Source organism: Ambystoma mexicanum, chromosome 7p, assembly GCF_040938575.1.
Source record: "Ambystoma mexicanum isolate Mex_15411 chromosome 7p, UKY_AmexF1_1, whole genome shotgun sequence".
Lineage (NCBI taxonomy): Eukaryota > Metazoa > Chordata > Amphibia > Caudata > Ambystomatidae > Ambystoma > Ambystoma mexicanum.
In genome coordinates, this window is record NC_090939.1 from 688,331,177 (window position 1) to 688,348,413 (window position 17,237).

General features: G+C 45.9%; 1 protein-coding gene across 1 annotated transcript in view; it reads left to right on the top strand.

Moving 5' to 3' along the window:
* The window catches only part of LOC138525550 (uncharacterized), a 1,931,438-nt gene that overhangs the window by 553,211 nt on the left and 1,360,990 nt on the right, over nt 1–17,237 (top strand). Inside the window, exon 4 of the mRNA XM_069635597.1 lies at nt 15,374–15,499. Within this exon, the coding sequence (XP_069491698.1) occupies nt 15,374–15,499 (126 nt within the window). The remainder of the gene's footprint in view (nt 1–15,373; nt 15,500–17,237) is intronic.

Below are 17,237 nucleotides of genomic sequence, written 5' to 3' on the forward strand. Positions count from 1 at the left end.
ACCACACTTTCATTCGTACTAACCCATGTGTCTAAAACAAATCCACATGTAGAGGAAAAATTAAACAACAAATAGAAAACAGGACCTAAATAGGAGGCTGAACAATCTTATCAGCTCCCCTTTTCTGGTGTACAAATCCAGCAAACGCTGTCAAAAGTTAACACTTTGCGCCATTTCTCTGTAATTATAATGCATTTAGAGAACCCTAATCACATAAACTGGTTGACTTGTGCCAACTCGGGTTTCAGCTGTCAATGTGACATTAACTGTATGGGTCACATAAGGCCTTCTTCAGGGCAAGAAAATGGAAGCATGGAAGGTGGTCGGGAATACAATCAGGAATGTCAAGAAGTTAAAGAATCCCACCTGTCTTCAAATCAAACTGTGTGAAAAAACACATTGATTCCATTTCAAAATATGGCTCAATTTCTAAAGATGTGTTCAAAGATCAAACTGTCGGTGTACAAAGATCTTAAATAAGGACTTAAGTCATCTCTTCACGTAGTTATCTGGTCAATGCCCTGCTCCTTCGTCAGTGATATCTCCACGAGTGAATTTTTAGTTGAACTGCTCTACAATCGGCTGATGAAGACCATAAAATGATGTCTTTTTAACTCAATTGAATTAACATCACAGCCTACATCAAATCGTAAAAATGCCCCTTTGATAGTGTTTGCAGAAATTCCCTAGGTGATTCGTCTGTGCCTGTGACAATGTATAATCCTAAATCTACAGAGGGGAGCAATGTCCAAGGGCTGTTTGTGCGCTATACAAATGTAATAAATAAGTAAGCCGCCCTCTTCGCTTCTTGTACTGATTTGTAGGGCAAAAGAAATCTCCATACTTCTTAGTTGTGAAAAACCTGACGGTGTCTCACCTGCTAGTCCCTGGGGATCTGTCATTCAGGTGGCCAGGATACAGCCATCACATTTGGATCCAGTTCCTGGGGGTGGACCAGAGCGGCAGGATCACCTGGATGAGGGTTCTTTGGGGAGTGGAAGTGGGTCACACCTTTTCCCCATCCTACCAGGTAGGATACTTAAGAGCTCAACACCTCCCCCTTTCGCGACACATACTTTCTCACGGACAGCTAATTGTGAGAGAAAACGGATTAAAACCTGAGCTGTATACCTGACATGTCCCAACATGTCCCAACACAATGGTCAGGCAGATAATGATCATTACACACACCTGACTTCCATCACACTTCCCCACATGATTAAACCCTCATTCAACACCTCCTTCTCCATTTGATTCTGTACCTTTTCTTTAATATTTCCTAGCCTTTTTTTGTGATGTTACCTGTGGCCATATCACATGTCAGAACCTTCCAGCACCCATCTCACCGCCTTTCCGACCTTTGAGCAGCGTTCCGCTTAGCAGACCTTCCTATCAATGGGCCTCATATGTGTGTGCCAATCTGGCTCACTACGAGTCTGGGGCGGGTGCTGTCCCGCCTGCCAGGCTCAGACCAGGCCGCCAGAACGGCACCCGCCCGCTGACTTTCACGGAAGCACCAGCACTGTTGCACCCGGCGCCAGCGCTTCCGTGCTCCCCATTCCTTTTGAGTCCTATGGGACTCAAATGGGAATAGGGATTTACATTTTCCGGCGCCTGACTTCACGGACCGCCGGGGCTGTAATGCCCCACTGTTTTCGTGAAGTAATGAGGCCCATTGTTGCATTTCTCACTTCCTCCTTCCTTCCCTTTCCTGCTTTGCACAAGCAAAGAGTGTTCTATTTCAAGGCCCATTGTGCTTTTGCATTGCACTTTACACCATAAATCTTTCGAGTGGGTTGTGTCCTCCAACGTATTCCTCATCTTAGATGTATTCCATCTAGCTTTGCTGCTCTTCGGAAATTTTTTCGGCAGAGGGCGTTGTGCGTCGATGTCGTCGAGTCGATGGTCCGTCAAAGGCCTCCGTCGAGGGTGACGTCATCGGGTGTATAAGTAGCACGCGCGACGCCCGTTGGCCTCAGTTCCGTTTTTCCGCAGTTACGTTGCTTCGGACATTCAGCGCGCCTCGAGTTCTGTCAAGAAATATAATATAACGAGAAGTAATTATGTCCTCGTCATTGGCGCCGACCACGACCCCGAGATCGGGTTTTAAGAAATGCAAGTCGTGCGGCTCAAAAATGTCGATCACGGACCCGCACCGCGAGTGTTTGTGATGTCTCGGGGAAGGCCACGACATGGAGGCCTGTTCGAAGTGTCAGGCGATGACGGGGAAGGCCTTGCGAGCTACAGGTAGGTCGGAAGGATCGAAAAGCCTCTAACGTCGAGTCGAGTCCCCATGGGGAAAAATATCGACGCGTAAGGCATCGATCTAGATCCCAAAGCGATTCTCAGCGTCCCCATATCCGTCGCCATATCCTCTCCCGGCGAGGGGGATGAGGGGTGGACTCTCATCCGCTTGTTCGGAGGGCTTCCCGACGGGCCTGGTTCTGGCTCCTCCGTTGGGGTGCGTGGTAATCTCGTCCTTATCTCAGTCGGGCGATCCTATGGTGGGGCACCCAGGCTCACCTCACGACGGGCACGGACTTTCAAACCCCGGCGTTTCAAGAGACGGTGACGATAGACACCTCTCTGGAGGGTTGGGGGGCCCACACCGGAGATCTCCACGCAAGAGGCCTTTGGCTCCCAGAGGAGAGGTCTCTTCACATCAACATCTTGGGGCTCCGAGCAGTGTTCTGGGCGCTCAAGTCGTTCCTCCGGTCCCTCAGAGACAAAGTGGTGAGGATCTTCACAGACAACACCACCACGATGTTTTACATACGGAAGCAGGGGGGGCACCAGATCCCCAGCCCTATCCAAGGAGGCCGAGGATCTGTGGCACTGGGCCGTCGCCCAGGGGATGTTTCTGGTTCCTTTCCACCTGGCAGGAATAAAAAACACCATTGCCGACTCACTCGTGCCATGAGTGGGAACTGCGCCAGGATCAAATGGATCGACTCTTCCAACGATGGGGCTAACCCGACATCGACCTATTCGCGATGACGACCAACTCCAAGTGCCAGAGGTTCGCCAGCAGGTTCCCACAGCCGAGGAGCATGGGCGATGCTTTCTCGTTCCCTTGGGACGACCTGTTTCTATACGCGTTCCCTCCATTGCCGTTGCTGCTCTGCCTCATCAACCAGCTCAAGAAGTCCAGGTGCAGGATGATCCTCGTCGCACCGGCGTGGCCGAGGCAGGGCTCTTTCCTGGACCTTCTGGACTTGTCAACGTCCCCGCCAGTCAGGCTGCCGGCAGACGCGTATCTTCTCTCCATAGAAGGAGGCGCCATTCTCCACCATGACCCACAGTCGCTGAACTTGCAGGCCTGGCTCCTGCAGCACTAGAGTTTGGAGGGTACGATATCCCGGCTGATTGCAGAGAGGTTCTTGCAAAGGCCAGGGCGTCCTCAACTCTCAAGTGTTACGGTCTTAAATGGAAGAGGTTCTCTGTCTGGTGCCGTGCACAGAAGATTAACCCTCTGCGAATTACGGCCCCTCAAGTGCTGCCGTACCTGTTGTCGCTGGCCAAGGCTGGACTGGGTCACGCCTCCATAAAAATACATCTGGCTGCCATCTCCCGATATACCAGGACGACGGGACAGGCGTCCTTGTGGTCTCATCGCCTGGTGAAGGAATTTATGAAGGGACTATTCTGATCATTCCCGCCGGTGAAGGCTCCTGCCCCGGCGGGAGAGCTTAATGTGGTGCTGACCAGGCTCATGGGGGCCCCATTCGAGCCTATGCATTCGGCGCCTTTGAAATTCCTGTCATGGAAGACAGCGTTCCTCGTGGCCATCACCTCTGCACAACGAGTGAGAGAGATTCAGGCCCTATTTTGCAAGCCTCCATACTTGACTTTTCATGACACGAGGGTGGTGCTGAGGACGCACCCCTCCTTCATGCCCAAGGTGCTGTCGGACTTCCACCTCAACGAGCCCTTGGTGTTACCAGTTTTCTTTCTGTCGCATTCAACGCCGCCCAAGTGGACTTTGCACTCGCTGGATGTAGCTAGAGCGCTGAAGTTCTACGTGGACCGCACAAAGAGTTTTTGGAAGACGTCACAACTGTTTGTGAACTTTGGGTCTGTGAATCAAGGGAAGGCTCTCTCGAAGACTTCCATTTCCAGATGGCTCTCCGGCTGCATCATGTATTGTCACCGGTTGGCAAACCGACCGCTGCCTCGCCGTCCGGGAGCCCATTCGACCAGAGCGATCGCTGCTACCACGGCGTTCCTGTCTGGTGTGCCCCTGCTGGACATCTGCAGGGCTGCTACGTGGAGGTCGACGCACACCTTCACAAGATTCTACTGCGTCGATCGGGACACCAGGGAGGAGTCCAGGGTCGGCCAAGCAGTGCTGCACAACCTGTTCGCTTAAGGTGAGCCTGGTGAGGAGGTAAGAGATGCTTAATGTTGAGTTGTTGTATTGCTTAATGTTGAGCCTGTTGCCACCTCCCGTGTTTTTGCATGTGTATACTGCTATGTTTTCTTTTATTCATGAGCATGTGAATCCATGCCAGACCCCATGCTGGAGAAGGAACAAGTTACTTACCTGTAACTGTTGTTCTCTGGCATGGGTCTGGCATGGATTCACATGCGAACCCTCCCACCTACCCCTCTGCGGCTCTTCACTTGGTCATTCTGCCACTTGGCGTGCTACCAAATCTGAGGATGGCTGCCAGAGGCAGGGCTTAGGGAGAGGGCACTCATTGGCTGGGGGCAGTATGACCCAGAGATCAGTGATTGGTTACTACTAAGAAAGATAGATCAGAAACAAAACTAATACTGATTTTTTCTTTACCGAGGATTCCCAGCCTGACGACTGGGAATATTCATGAGCATGTGAATCCATGCCAGACCCATGCCGGAGAACAACAGTTACAGGTAAGTAACTTGTTCCAAGGCCGCCTCGACGCCCTCGAAGCAGACCCTGTCGAGGACCACTATGTCATCGACGCCGTCGACGCCTTTATCGACGTCGACGCCGAAACCCTCGGCGCCAAAGGCTCCAACCAAGCCAGGGCAGCCAGAAAAAGAGAAGGAAAAAGTTAAAAAACATGTAATTCCTTCAAGGCCTCGTACTACACCTCTTCCTCCTCCTCTCCCAGAGAAGGTTTTCGAGCCCCTCCCTAGGAAGGAGTTTTTCAAATCCTTGACCTCAATTTTTGAGGAACAGGAGAGATCAGAGGAGGAAAATGTAACTTTTGGATTGGAGTATGGCACCCCAAATGTCCCAGAATGCTTGATCTCAGAGGAAAGCAGAATGAGGGATTTGGAGTCTTTAAACAATGCAAGTGGCATTGACACCTCTCCTGAGAATGACTTCGGTAGACCAGAATCAGGAGAGCATGCCAGTCCATCTTACCGCCAGTTAATGACCAAGGTGGTAGATTACTTGGGATGGGCTGGACCACCACCAGCCCAATTCGTCCAGGACGATTTAACAGACATATTGGACCATGGTCCCACTGAAGACCCAGTACTACCTTTTCATGTAGCCTTACAAAACAGGGTGGCCAAGAATTGGGAAACTCCGGATTCTATTACTCCGGTAAATAAATCCCTTGCATCAAAATACCGCCCAGCCAGTAGCGACCCCGGCTATCTGTCAAAACATCCAACTCCCGAGAGTTTGGTCATACAGGCAGCCATGCTTCCAACAAACTTGCGTACCCGTCTATCCCTCCAGATAGGGACGATAAGCGTGTGGATGGTTGGGCACGGAAGGTATTTTCAGCCGGGAGCATGGCATTAAAATCTGCCAACTCGACATGTGCCTTGGCAAAATTTTCGTACACTCTATGGGAGTGCATCGCAATGGCGGCGGAGCACATACCAGAAGGGGAAGAAAGGGAAGGTTTCCTAGCCATCGTTAGAGATGGAAAGGAGGCCATGCAGGAATCCCTTCAATCTGGATTGGACACTGCGGATAGTGTAAGCAGGTCCATGGGCACTAGCACGGTAATGCGCAGGTTTGCGTGGTTACGGAAGTTGGGTTTTGCACCGGACATACAGAACCGCCTCCTGAACATGCCTTCTGACGGGTCTCACCTTTTTGGCAACAAGGCTGACGAGAGCCTTGAGAGGTTGCAGACGTCAAAAGCAGCAGCAAAATCCTTAGGAGCTGCTATTAGGCAACCTCAGCCTTTTCGTGCACAAGGGCAATCATGGAGGGGACGATCCTATCGTTATTACACCTCATACGGGAAGACGAGAGGAATGGCCAGTCAAAGGGGCCAAAGAAAGGCCACTCGTGGTGGACGAGGAAAACGTGCTAAGCCAGCTCCAGCTGCAGCCTCTTTGCCATCAGCAGCTGCAACATCCGCCACAAAACCCCTTTTAGGACTTGCACCACAAAACACCTGTAGGAGGCAGGCTGTCGCAGCATCTGCAAGAATGGCGAGCCATTACTTCAGATGTTTGGGCTCTAGAAATAATAGCCCAAGGCTATTGCCTTCCTTTTCTAAAGCAACCTCAAAGCAATCCACCAGGGAGACACCCGTTGTATTTGTCAAACCTGCTCCTACAGCAGGAAGTTCTAACCCTGCTGGAGAAAGGTGCTATAGAACCAGTACCTGTAGCGGAGAGGAACAAGGGTTGGTACACCCCGTATTTTTCGATCCCCAAAAAGGACGGAGGACTGAGACCCATCTTGGACTTAAGAAACTTGAACAAGTTCCTCAGGAAGGACAAGTTCAAGATGGTTACCCTTTCCAGATCCTTCAGGCCCTTCAACTCCAGGACTGGATGGTGTCATTGGACCTCCAGGATGCTTATTTTCATGTGCCGATTCATCTCAAACACAGAAAATACGAGTCCTGCCATTCGGGTTGACCTCCGCCCGAGGGTCTTCACTAAGTTAATGGTAGTGGTGGCAGCGCACCTCAGGAGAGGGGGGATTCATGTCTACCCCTACCTGGACGATTGGTTGATCAGAGCGCACTCTGCTGAGCAAGCACTGGATCATTAGAAAGTAACCTGCCACTTCCTCCACAAACTGGGCTTCTCCCTCAATTTCAAGAAATCACAGATGACACCTTCCCAACAGCTTTAGTACATAGGAGTTGTATTAGACACATCCTTGGAAAAGAGCTCGCCTCCCAAGTCGAGGGCTCAAGACATTCTTCAGATGGTTTCCAAATTCCAAAATGCCCAAAATCTCCAGGCTTACGACTTTTTAAGGTTGCTCGGCCTCATGGCATCCTGCATCTTTCTGGTGCCAGAGGTATGCTTGAGGATGACATCCCTTCAATGGGCCCTAAAGACTCAGTGGTCCCAGTTCTCGGGTCAAATGACAGATCTTCTTCAGATTCCGAACAGGGTTCGGCAGGATCTTATGTGGTGGACTTGCACAGAGAACATCCTAAAAGGAGGACCTTTTTGGCAACCATGGCCGGAGATCACAGTAGTGACGGATGCCTCACTCCTGGGGTGGGGAGCTCATGCCAACGATTTGACAATCAGCGGTCGTTGGTCTCCATCGGAGTCCAAACTACATATCAACCTTTTAGAGCTGAGGGCAATCAGACTAGCGCTGAAGGCCTTCCTGCCATCTGTCAGGGGAAAGAATGTCCTGATAATGACGGACAACACAGTGGCCATGCACTACCTAAACAAAAGAGGAGGCGTGGGGTCACTACCCCTGTGCAGAGAGGCAATGCAGCTCTGGTATTGGGCGATTCAGGAGGGAATCTCTTTAACAGCAATTCATCTAGCCGGGGAAGAGAATATGACGGCAGATGCTCTGAGCAGGCAGAGCACGGTATCCCACGAATGGGAACTGGCTCAGGAAGTCATTCAAGAGATCTTCGCCCTTTGGGGAACCCCTCAGGTAGACCTGTTTGCAACCGGAATCAACCGAAAATGCGAAAGGTATTGCTCAAGGGAATTTCCCCCGAGAGGAGCCCTGGGGGACGCGTTCGTGGTGGAGTGGAATTTCCCACTATTGTACGCGTTCCCTCCGATTCCCGTCATTCCTCAGGTCATCAGGAGGCTGAGAAGGTTTCGGAGCCGCATGATCCTAATTGCCCCGGATTGGGCCAGGAGAACGTGGTACCCGGACCTTCTAGACATGTGCATCTGCCCTCCAGTACGTCTTCCTCAGAGAGAGAACCTTCTCTCTCAAATGGAAGGTCAGGTTCTCCATCCAGAGGTCAAAACGCTCAACCTTCATGCTTTGTATTTGAAAGGCTGAGATACAGGGATTGGAACCTTCCAGATGACCTTATGGAGATGTTGCTTTCGGCAAGAAAGCCAGCAACAAAGTCTCTATACCGTTGCCGTTGGAAGAAGTTTTGCAACTGGTGCAGAGAAAAGAATGTCGATCCTTTTCTATGTTCTATCCCGGAAGTATTATCTTTTCTTCTGACCCTAGCACATAGAAGTCTGAATATTGGAACAATAAAAGGTTACCTTGCGGCGCTTTCCATTTTCAAGCGCTCATCGGAAGAATGCTCCTACTTCAAAATTCCTTTGATAATACAATTCTTAAAAGGACTCACTAATGTGTTTCCTCCTCACCCATTTCAAGTACCTATCTGGGATCTAAATTTAGTCCTAAAATTCTTACTGTGTGCTCCTTTTGAGCCTATGCACACGTGTCCATTAAGATTACTAACGTGGAAAACAGCCTTCTTGGTTGCTCTAACATCAGCTAGAAGAGTGAGCGAATTGCAGGCCCTTTCTTCCGGGCCACCCTTTACTGTGTTCCATAAGGACAGAGTTGGTGTTGAGGGTGAAACCATCATTTTTACCGAAAGTAATATCTGATTTTCATTTAAGTCAGAAAATTGTCTTACCCGCATTCTATCCTCCACCCCATCCTTCGAAGGAGGAGGAACGTTTATACAGGTTGGATCCAAAAAGAGCTTTAAGCTTTTACATCTCTAGACTTTCCAGACTTAGTGTGCACAACCAGCTGTTTATAGGTTACACAGGAAGGAAACTGGGTCAATCGGTGACAAAACAGACAATTTCACGCTGGATTGTGCTTTGCATTTCAGAATGCTACAGACCAGCTCAAAAAGACCCTCCGGAAGGGTTAAGGGCTCATTCCACCAGAGGCATCGCCTCCTCCACGGCCCTTCAAAAAGGTGTTCCAATAAGATCCATTTGCGAAGCAGCAACTTGGTCTTTGCTACACACCTTCTCAAAATTCTATAACCTGAATGCTTCCCAGTCTAGGGAGCTTACTTTTGGAAAAGCAGTACTATACTCAGCCATCTAACAGAATCGAAAAATCTACCCCCTCCTCCAGAGGAATTGTCCATACTGCTTTGGGAGTCTATCTAAGATGAGGAATACGTTGGAGGACACAATACACTCGAAGAACAAGTTACTTACCAACTGGTAACATTATTTCGATTGGATGTTCCTCCAACGTATTCCTCATCGCCCTCCCAGCCTACCCCTCTGTAGATTTTTCTGGGTTATTGCCATCTCAAATCTCGCAAGGCTCATACCTGTCTGCCGGCACAATCTACACAGTACAAGATCAAAGATAAAAAGGGGGAAAAACAGAACTGAGACCAACGGGCGCCGCGCGTGCTACTTATGCACCCAATGACGGAGGCCTTCGAGGGACCATCGACTCGACGACATCGACGCACGGCGCCCTCTGCCGAAAAAATTTCCGAAGAGCAGAAAAGCTGGATGGAATACATCTAAGATGAGGAATACGTTGGAGGAACATCCAATCGAAAGAATGTTACCAGTTGGTAAGTAACTTGTTCTTCGAGTCCATATGCAGAGTTTAGTTTAAAATGTCATAATCATACAATAAATTCATATTGGATACTAAAATAAATGCTAAAATTCCTATAACATTCTTAAAAAATAATCCTAAATAGGCCAAACATCAATGTCCTAAAATAGTGCACTGAAGCTAAGAGCTTCCCTCCAAACATGATATGAAGCCGCAGATATAAAAAGTACCTCAGCCCCGAGTATGCAACTCCATAGCTGATTAGTTTCAATTGTCAAAATTGGTGACAAAATGTAAGTAGCTCTTTGAATACTGTGCTTTCAATTTGGGGCTCCTGGTGAGGACATAATGTGCAGATTTTACTGTTAAATTACAAAGCCGGCAAATCCTGTTGTGATGAGGCACATTACTCCATCTACCTGTGTGCTTGTGGGTAGGGATGATGTTGAATCGTAAATAGATGATAAATCTGCATATTTTCAAGGAGCACAATTTGGTGAGATAATAACATGGAGAATTGCAACGGAACCCCTGTGTACTATCTGCTACATACAGCAAGGCTGGATGGAATACATCTAAGATGAGGAATACATTGGAGGAACATCCAATCGAAAGAACGTTACCAGTTGGTAAGTAACTTGTTCTTCCTTCACATTCAGCTTTTATCTCTGCTTTATTTTCTGAATCTGTCAATGTTTGTGCGCCTGCCGCAGCACCACTATTTTCATTGCCCAAGCAAATCTAACCCACTCCATTTACCCCCTATTCTAAGTTTTAGTTTCAAATGTTCAACTACAAACTGAAAGATACATTATGTAATGAGGTGGGCACCACCAATTTGTCAAAGTAACAGTTCCTGAGTATATAAAATCTACTTAGTTTACGAAATTTGATGGGTTCAATGGAGCTACTCAGCAAACAAAATCCTATGGCACAAGGATCGACAAATGTAGAAAGAAACTGGGCCTTGCCACTCAGTTGGCCGTGTGCTCTCCATATGCTCTATATGTAAGCTGCAACTTATGTCATGCGTTTCAAACAACTTTCATACTATTGTAGATTCATAACGGTATGAAGAAATTCAAGAGTTGACCATTTGTAAAATGCCCAAATGTCCTTTTAATTCTTATTTCGTGAAAGGCAATGACAATCTGGTCAGTGTTCAGTGTTGTGCCAATGCATTTCGGAATGTCATTCCATTGTCAGGGCTGAAAACTGTTTATGTCACAACATGATACAAGTACAACATATGGGTCCAAATAATATACATACCCGCAAGGCAGTGGTTCATATACATCAAATAATGTAAAAACAAAAAAAGATGAAAGAAAAAAATTAATGAAAAATCAAGACAATTTATCCCCTTGGAACCTGTGCACATCATTTTACCAGTTCAATATAGCTTCATTGATGAATCCGAGGAGTACCTGTTGTGCGATGCCTGTACATGCATCTGTGAAGGAAATCAGCAATAGGGAAATGCCAAATTGCTGTGTTACATTGTACTGTTCTGTGATTTAGATAGATCAGAATGCACATGGTGGCTTGCAGCCATTACCGGGGCAGTTTTTTCAATGTGTTAATGCGGTATCATCACAGTCCCAGAATTGTGTATTCAGTGTTGAATACATGCAGAAGTATTCAGTGAATGCAACGTACGGAAACATTGGTAGAGAACTTAGCCCAGCGTGCTGCTAGGAAGCTAAAGTGGTGGTGCTGTCTCGCATGCGAACGCTGGTTAATGTTTGTTAGGTATCCCTTGGTTACCGCGTGACGGCGCAATGTCACATGTGTGGGCATGTGATGATGTCACTGACACCTCGTGCCCCGCGCTGCCTGTCGGAACACAGAGTGTGCGGGTGTAGATAAACCTAGGGATAACATATTGCATTAGTGGAGCTTTTGTATAAAAGCCTCTTGGTGGATACAGACAATAGAAAGTGTGCAGGGGACGGGAGTTCCTAAAGGACTCTTTAGGAACAACCACTTTTTTGTTCTTATATATTCAACCTAGATGCCAAGGTTGAGTTTTTTGCCCCCCGCACCTCAAAATTCCATATAAAATCCCGTAATGTCTTTAAACCTTTTTTGTACAAACCAGATAAAATCAACGCTGCAACCGTTAAATTAGACAAAATACAATAGAAAGATCTATTGGCCTAAAAAGTAAAAAAGACTAGCACCCCACCTTTAGTATATGTATCCAAATTCTCCATCCAAAGTAATCGGATACATTTTGTGATTAAGAAGAACTGGAGAACACTGACTTGTGACTCAAGGGTGGAACATTTATTGAAGGAATTACCCACATTTGCATATCAAAGAAGCACTCATTTTAGAGAACGATTAGTCAGAACAAAACCGGAATCGCAAAAATTGACCACGACACGCACAGGCACCTACCTGTGCTTACACTGTAGTAATTGTGGGTTTGTGACAAAGGGCAATATAGTCAACCACCCTCGATCGGCAGAGAAGATCAAGATACATAGCTTTGCCACGTGCAACAACGTAAACATTATTTACTCTATCAAATGCCTTTGTGTGCTGTATTACATTGGACAGTCTAGAAGAGCAGCTAAACTGAGATGTAATGAGCACCGGTCATGCATCAGGAACAGAAACCTTAACTCAGCCATTGCAAGACATTGGTCAGAGAAGAAACACAACATCTCACAGATCCGGTTTCAGATTGTGGAAAAAATGGTTAAGCCAAGTAAGTATGAAGACATAGCGAGAAGAATGGATCAAAGGGAAACCTTATGGACGCTATGGTGCCAGGAGGCATGAATGAGGAGATCAATGATATGTGCTTCATATGACTGCATGTTTTCTAAATATCCAACCCTCATACTTGACTTTACCAACATAGAGACATCTATCCTCCAGAAAACTGGTTACATAACATGCCTTTCATGTATACGCAATGCTTTCATGTGCACTCAATGTTAAATGGTGTGGCTTTATGGGCGGAGAAATTTCTTTAACATGTCAGCCTCTGTTACAATGTATAGATATTTTTCAACACCATAATCATTTAATCACATCAAGAGATGTTTTTCGTACCAGCAATTTATAATGAGTAAGCCCTGTGAATTTCTAGACACAAGCAATGTCTTCCTGCTCTGTATCCACCAAGAGGCTTTCATACAAAAGCATCATTAATGCAGTATGTTATCCCCAGGTTTATCTCCACCCATTCTCTCTTTTCCGACAGGCTGCGCGGTGCGCGAGGAGTAAGTTACATCAACATGTGCCCAAACGTGTGACATTGCAACGTCATGCGTTAACCAAGGGATACCTAACAAACATTAACCAGTGTTCGCACGCGAGACAGCACCATCATTTTAGCTTCCAAGCAGCATGCCGGGTTAAGTTTTCTACCAATGTTTCTGTACATTGCATTCACTGAACACTTCTGCATGTATTCAACACTGAATACACTATTTTTTGTATATGAGGGACTGTGATGGTACTAAATTGAGATTTTGAAACAATTGCCCAGGTAAGGGCTGTGAGCCACCATGTGCCTTCTAATCTTATCTAAATCATGGGACAGTACAATGTAACACAGCGATTTGGCATTTTCCTATTTCTTTTTTTTATAAACTTTATTAATTCGAAATGAGCCATAGACACAAGTCCAGAACATACATTAACATACATGCATTTATTTATTTCCGCCATCAGCTTTCTTTTACACTAACCATCTTTGGTGCTCATGTGCTCATAACATTTTATATAACACAAATTTTATCTAACCCCCCAACTCTCACCACTCCCCTCCTCTTCCTTTTAACACTCTAATACAAGGGTGAGCTAGACCGCTTTCATCTGCTAGTGCACTTTCGTCATTCTTGCCAGGCAGGGCCCCCGGTTCTTGGGCCACATTAATTATCAGCGAATAGTCACTTTACAGAGTACAGTTGGTTTAAAGTACAGTTGTTCCCTGTCCGCCATAAACTCATGAAAGGGAAGCCAGGTGTTTAGAAATGTTTGATAAGCTCCATATGCCAGAGCCGTCACCTTCTCCATGGCCATCACACCCCACAACCTCACCCACCACATGGCTATCACCGTTCCTTGCTCATTCTTCCATGCCTGTGCCAGATTCATCCTGGCTGCATATAGCGTGTGAGTGATGAGGGAGGCGCCCTCTCCGCATAGACTCCCTCCGGCATGGCCCCCAATAACACCAATGCTGGCCTAATGGGAAACTGTACCTTTGTCAACTTCCTTGATACAGCCTAAGATTTCCTTACTTCCGCTAAGGGGCATGTCCACCACATATGTATCAAATCCCCAGTCACATTTTCCTATTTCTGATTTCCTTCACAGATGCATGTATAAGCATCACACAACAGGTACTCCTTCGATATATCAATGAAGCTATATTGAACTGTTAAATTGTTATGCTTAGTTTTCAAGGGGATAAATTGTCATGATTTTTCATGAATTTTTTTCTTTCATCTTTTTTCGTTTTTACATTATTTGATGTATCTGAACCACTGCCCTGCGTGTATGTATATTATCTGGACCTATATGATGTAATTGTATCATGTTGTGACATTAAGAGTGTTAAGCCCTGACGATGGAATGACATTCCGAAATGCATTGGGACACCATTGAACACTGACCAGATTGTCATTGCCTTTCATGAAATGAGAATGAAAAGGACATTTGGGCATTTTACAAATGGTCAACTCTTGAATGACTTCGTTACTTGCATAATATGAGACACGTGGGATAATACCCACCTTATGTTTTGAATTGACTAAGTATTGGTGGTTTCAAATGTTGTATATTGAATATAGATTTATTTTCAGGCAAGGTCTATTATTACTGGGAGGTTGTTTGAGACTAAACTGTTAATTATGATGGAGTTTTTTTTCCTGCACATGAATGTTCTGTTGGGGTCTAAAACGGTTATGTTTAAATGCAAAATATAAAGGATACTCTCTTTGGGGTTCTTAAAATCTACAGGTGTTGCATCAGATTCTCTGCCCTCCTGTTGGTTCAATGTTTCTTTAATTTTCAGATGGAGCTGAAGAAATCTGAGTTTATATTTGCCCACATTATTTTGAGGTTTTCCAACTGTTATTGGTGTAGGATGTTAGCTTTCCTTAGTTGCTGCATTTTGAACAGGGTCACACAATTGACAGCCACAGCTATAGAAAGAAGTCAGGGATGCCATTACAGTGACGGTGTAGCCATCTCCTGCATATCACACAGGTTGCTTCAAAAAAGTTTCTATCACATAGCGTTCCTTTGCTGCTGTAACTTTGCATTAGCGCTTTGAAACACCTATCGCTTTCTCACATCAATATTTCAACCTCTATGGGCCCATTTGTGTACTATAGAACACGCTAAGCAGCAAGTTAAGTGAGAAAAGGCATACACATGCCCTGGTAGTTATGTTAGTGGAATAAATGTTTCAGTCACCACCTGCTTTGAGAAGATAATAAGCTGGGTCTCGATTTCTTTATGACCACCATCTTTTTCTCAAAATGTGGCTAGGCCTTTCATAGGTTAAGGTTTGCATGCAGGGGTTTATCTCTGGTGATAACATCTCTCACTATTGTTAGTAATAATGTGACGTTAAGTCGTTTTCCCTAAATGACGTGTCGGAATGCTGTGAATACGTTAATAGCTCAAACATTGCCTCTTTATTCTTTACAGTTACACTTACAGTCACAGATGAAGACTCATCATCACAAACTCAGGCACCTTTGCCGTCTTACGCATCAAGTTCAGCAGTAACATCTACTATCATAACAATTTTGAACGGCAAGTACAATGAACAAAGTAAGTATTTTAAATATTTTGTCAATACTATACTTGGGCATTTCAGTGATTAGCATGTAAACCAATAATATGCATCTTTATAGTTAGTTGCTAATGAACAGATAGCAAGGCTGACAAAATGCAGTAAAAGGTTAGTGCATCATCCTGAACTTTGGATCTTTGAATATTCTCTGATGGTTGAACTGATGCCAAAATCACCTTTTTTTCACACAGTATTACAGTAAGCTAATGAAAATCTGAAATTATTTTCACCTTTTGGAAAATCGCTAAGGCTGAGGACCCGTAGAGAGAATATGAATCTGATCTCGTGCTTGAAGCCAGTGATAATGCATTTTTTATTATTAATAGTAAGTAATAATAAAAAATGTATTATCACAGGTAGGTAGTAAGGGATTGAATACAAGGGATCAGGGAGCAAATAACGGTTGGGGGGAGAGTGGGCAATTTGGCAAGGTATCTATAACCAAATAGGGGAGAAAATATGGGAGAGCAGATCACCCAATGTCAGGTTAGGCAGGGAGTGGAAGGTGTGTGGATCTACGCGCAGCTGTACCTGCAGATTCAAGACTACCTCAAATCTAACAACCTCCTGGGGTTAAGACAATCAGGATTCCGTCCCAAACACGACACTGAATCAGCCATGGTTGATTTGAAAACTCAGATGGAGACACTAAAGGATAATTGGAAGCGAGCCCTACTCCTTCTTCTTGACCTCTCCGCGGCCTTCGACTTGGTCAACCACCAAATACTCTGCCAACATCTTAAATCTGCGGCCCACTTCTCTGATTCTGCCAATGCCTGGATCCCTTCATTCCTGAGCAACAGATCCATGAGGGTCTTCTCACCTACAGCATCGGCAGACCCTTCCCCAATTCACTGTGGCGTTCCTCAAGGCTATTGTGTGTCCCCTACGTTGTACAACATATTCACCAAGCCCCTCTTCGATGTGCTTGACTATCTGGGTGTCTCCTACACCAACTACGCGGATGACACCCAGATACTCATTCCTATCACGGGTGATTACACAGCTGACACCAAAGCTTTGAATTATGTCTACCTGGTTATTCAGGCCTGGATGGCACATCACAAACTTTGCCTTAACGATGATAAGACTGAGCTCTTACTATAGGATCAAGCCATCGTCTTAACAAATTAGATCAAACTTACAAGTCCTTCACCATTGACGGCAATGATATCATGGTCTCCAAAGACACTAAAACTTTAGGCGTCTATCTGATTCCATGCTCTCCTTGAACAGACAAACAAATGCAGTAAGGTCGGCATCAGCCTATACTTGTAAACGTATCACCGCCTGTAGACCCTTTCTAAACTCCATCAACTGCATCACCCTCGCCAGAACACTCATCATGGCCAAAATCGACTACTGCAGTGCCCTCTACCTAGGAACCAGTCAGTCCAACCTCAATAAATTACAAACTGTACAAAATAACGCCATAAGGGCAGCCTTAAACATCCCGAGACGCTCCCATATCTCCACCGTCAGATCTGACATACAATGGCTCCCGGTAAAACAAATAATTGCTTTGAAAACCCTAGCCTTGACCCACAAATGCCTGAATAACACAATGCCCCACCCTACCTTACCTCCCGCCTTACACTCCACACCTCCTCTTGACTCACTAGATCAGCCCAAACTCACAGCCTCACCATGCCGAGATTCAAACTCCAAAAAGCTGGTGGTGTGAGCTTCCCTGTCCTAGCGTCCAAACTTTGGAAC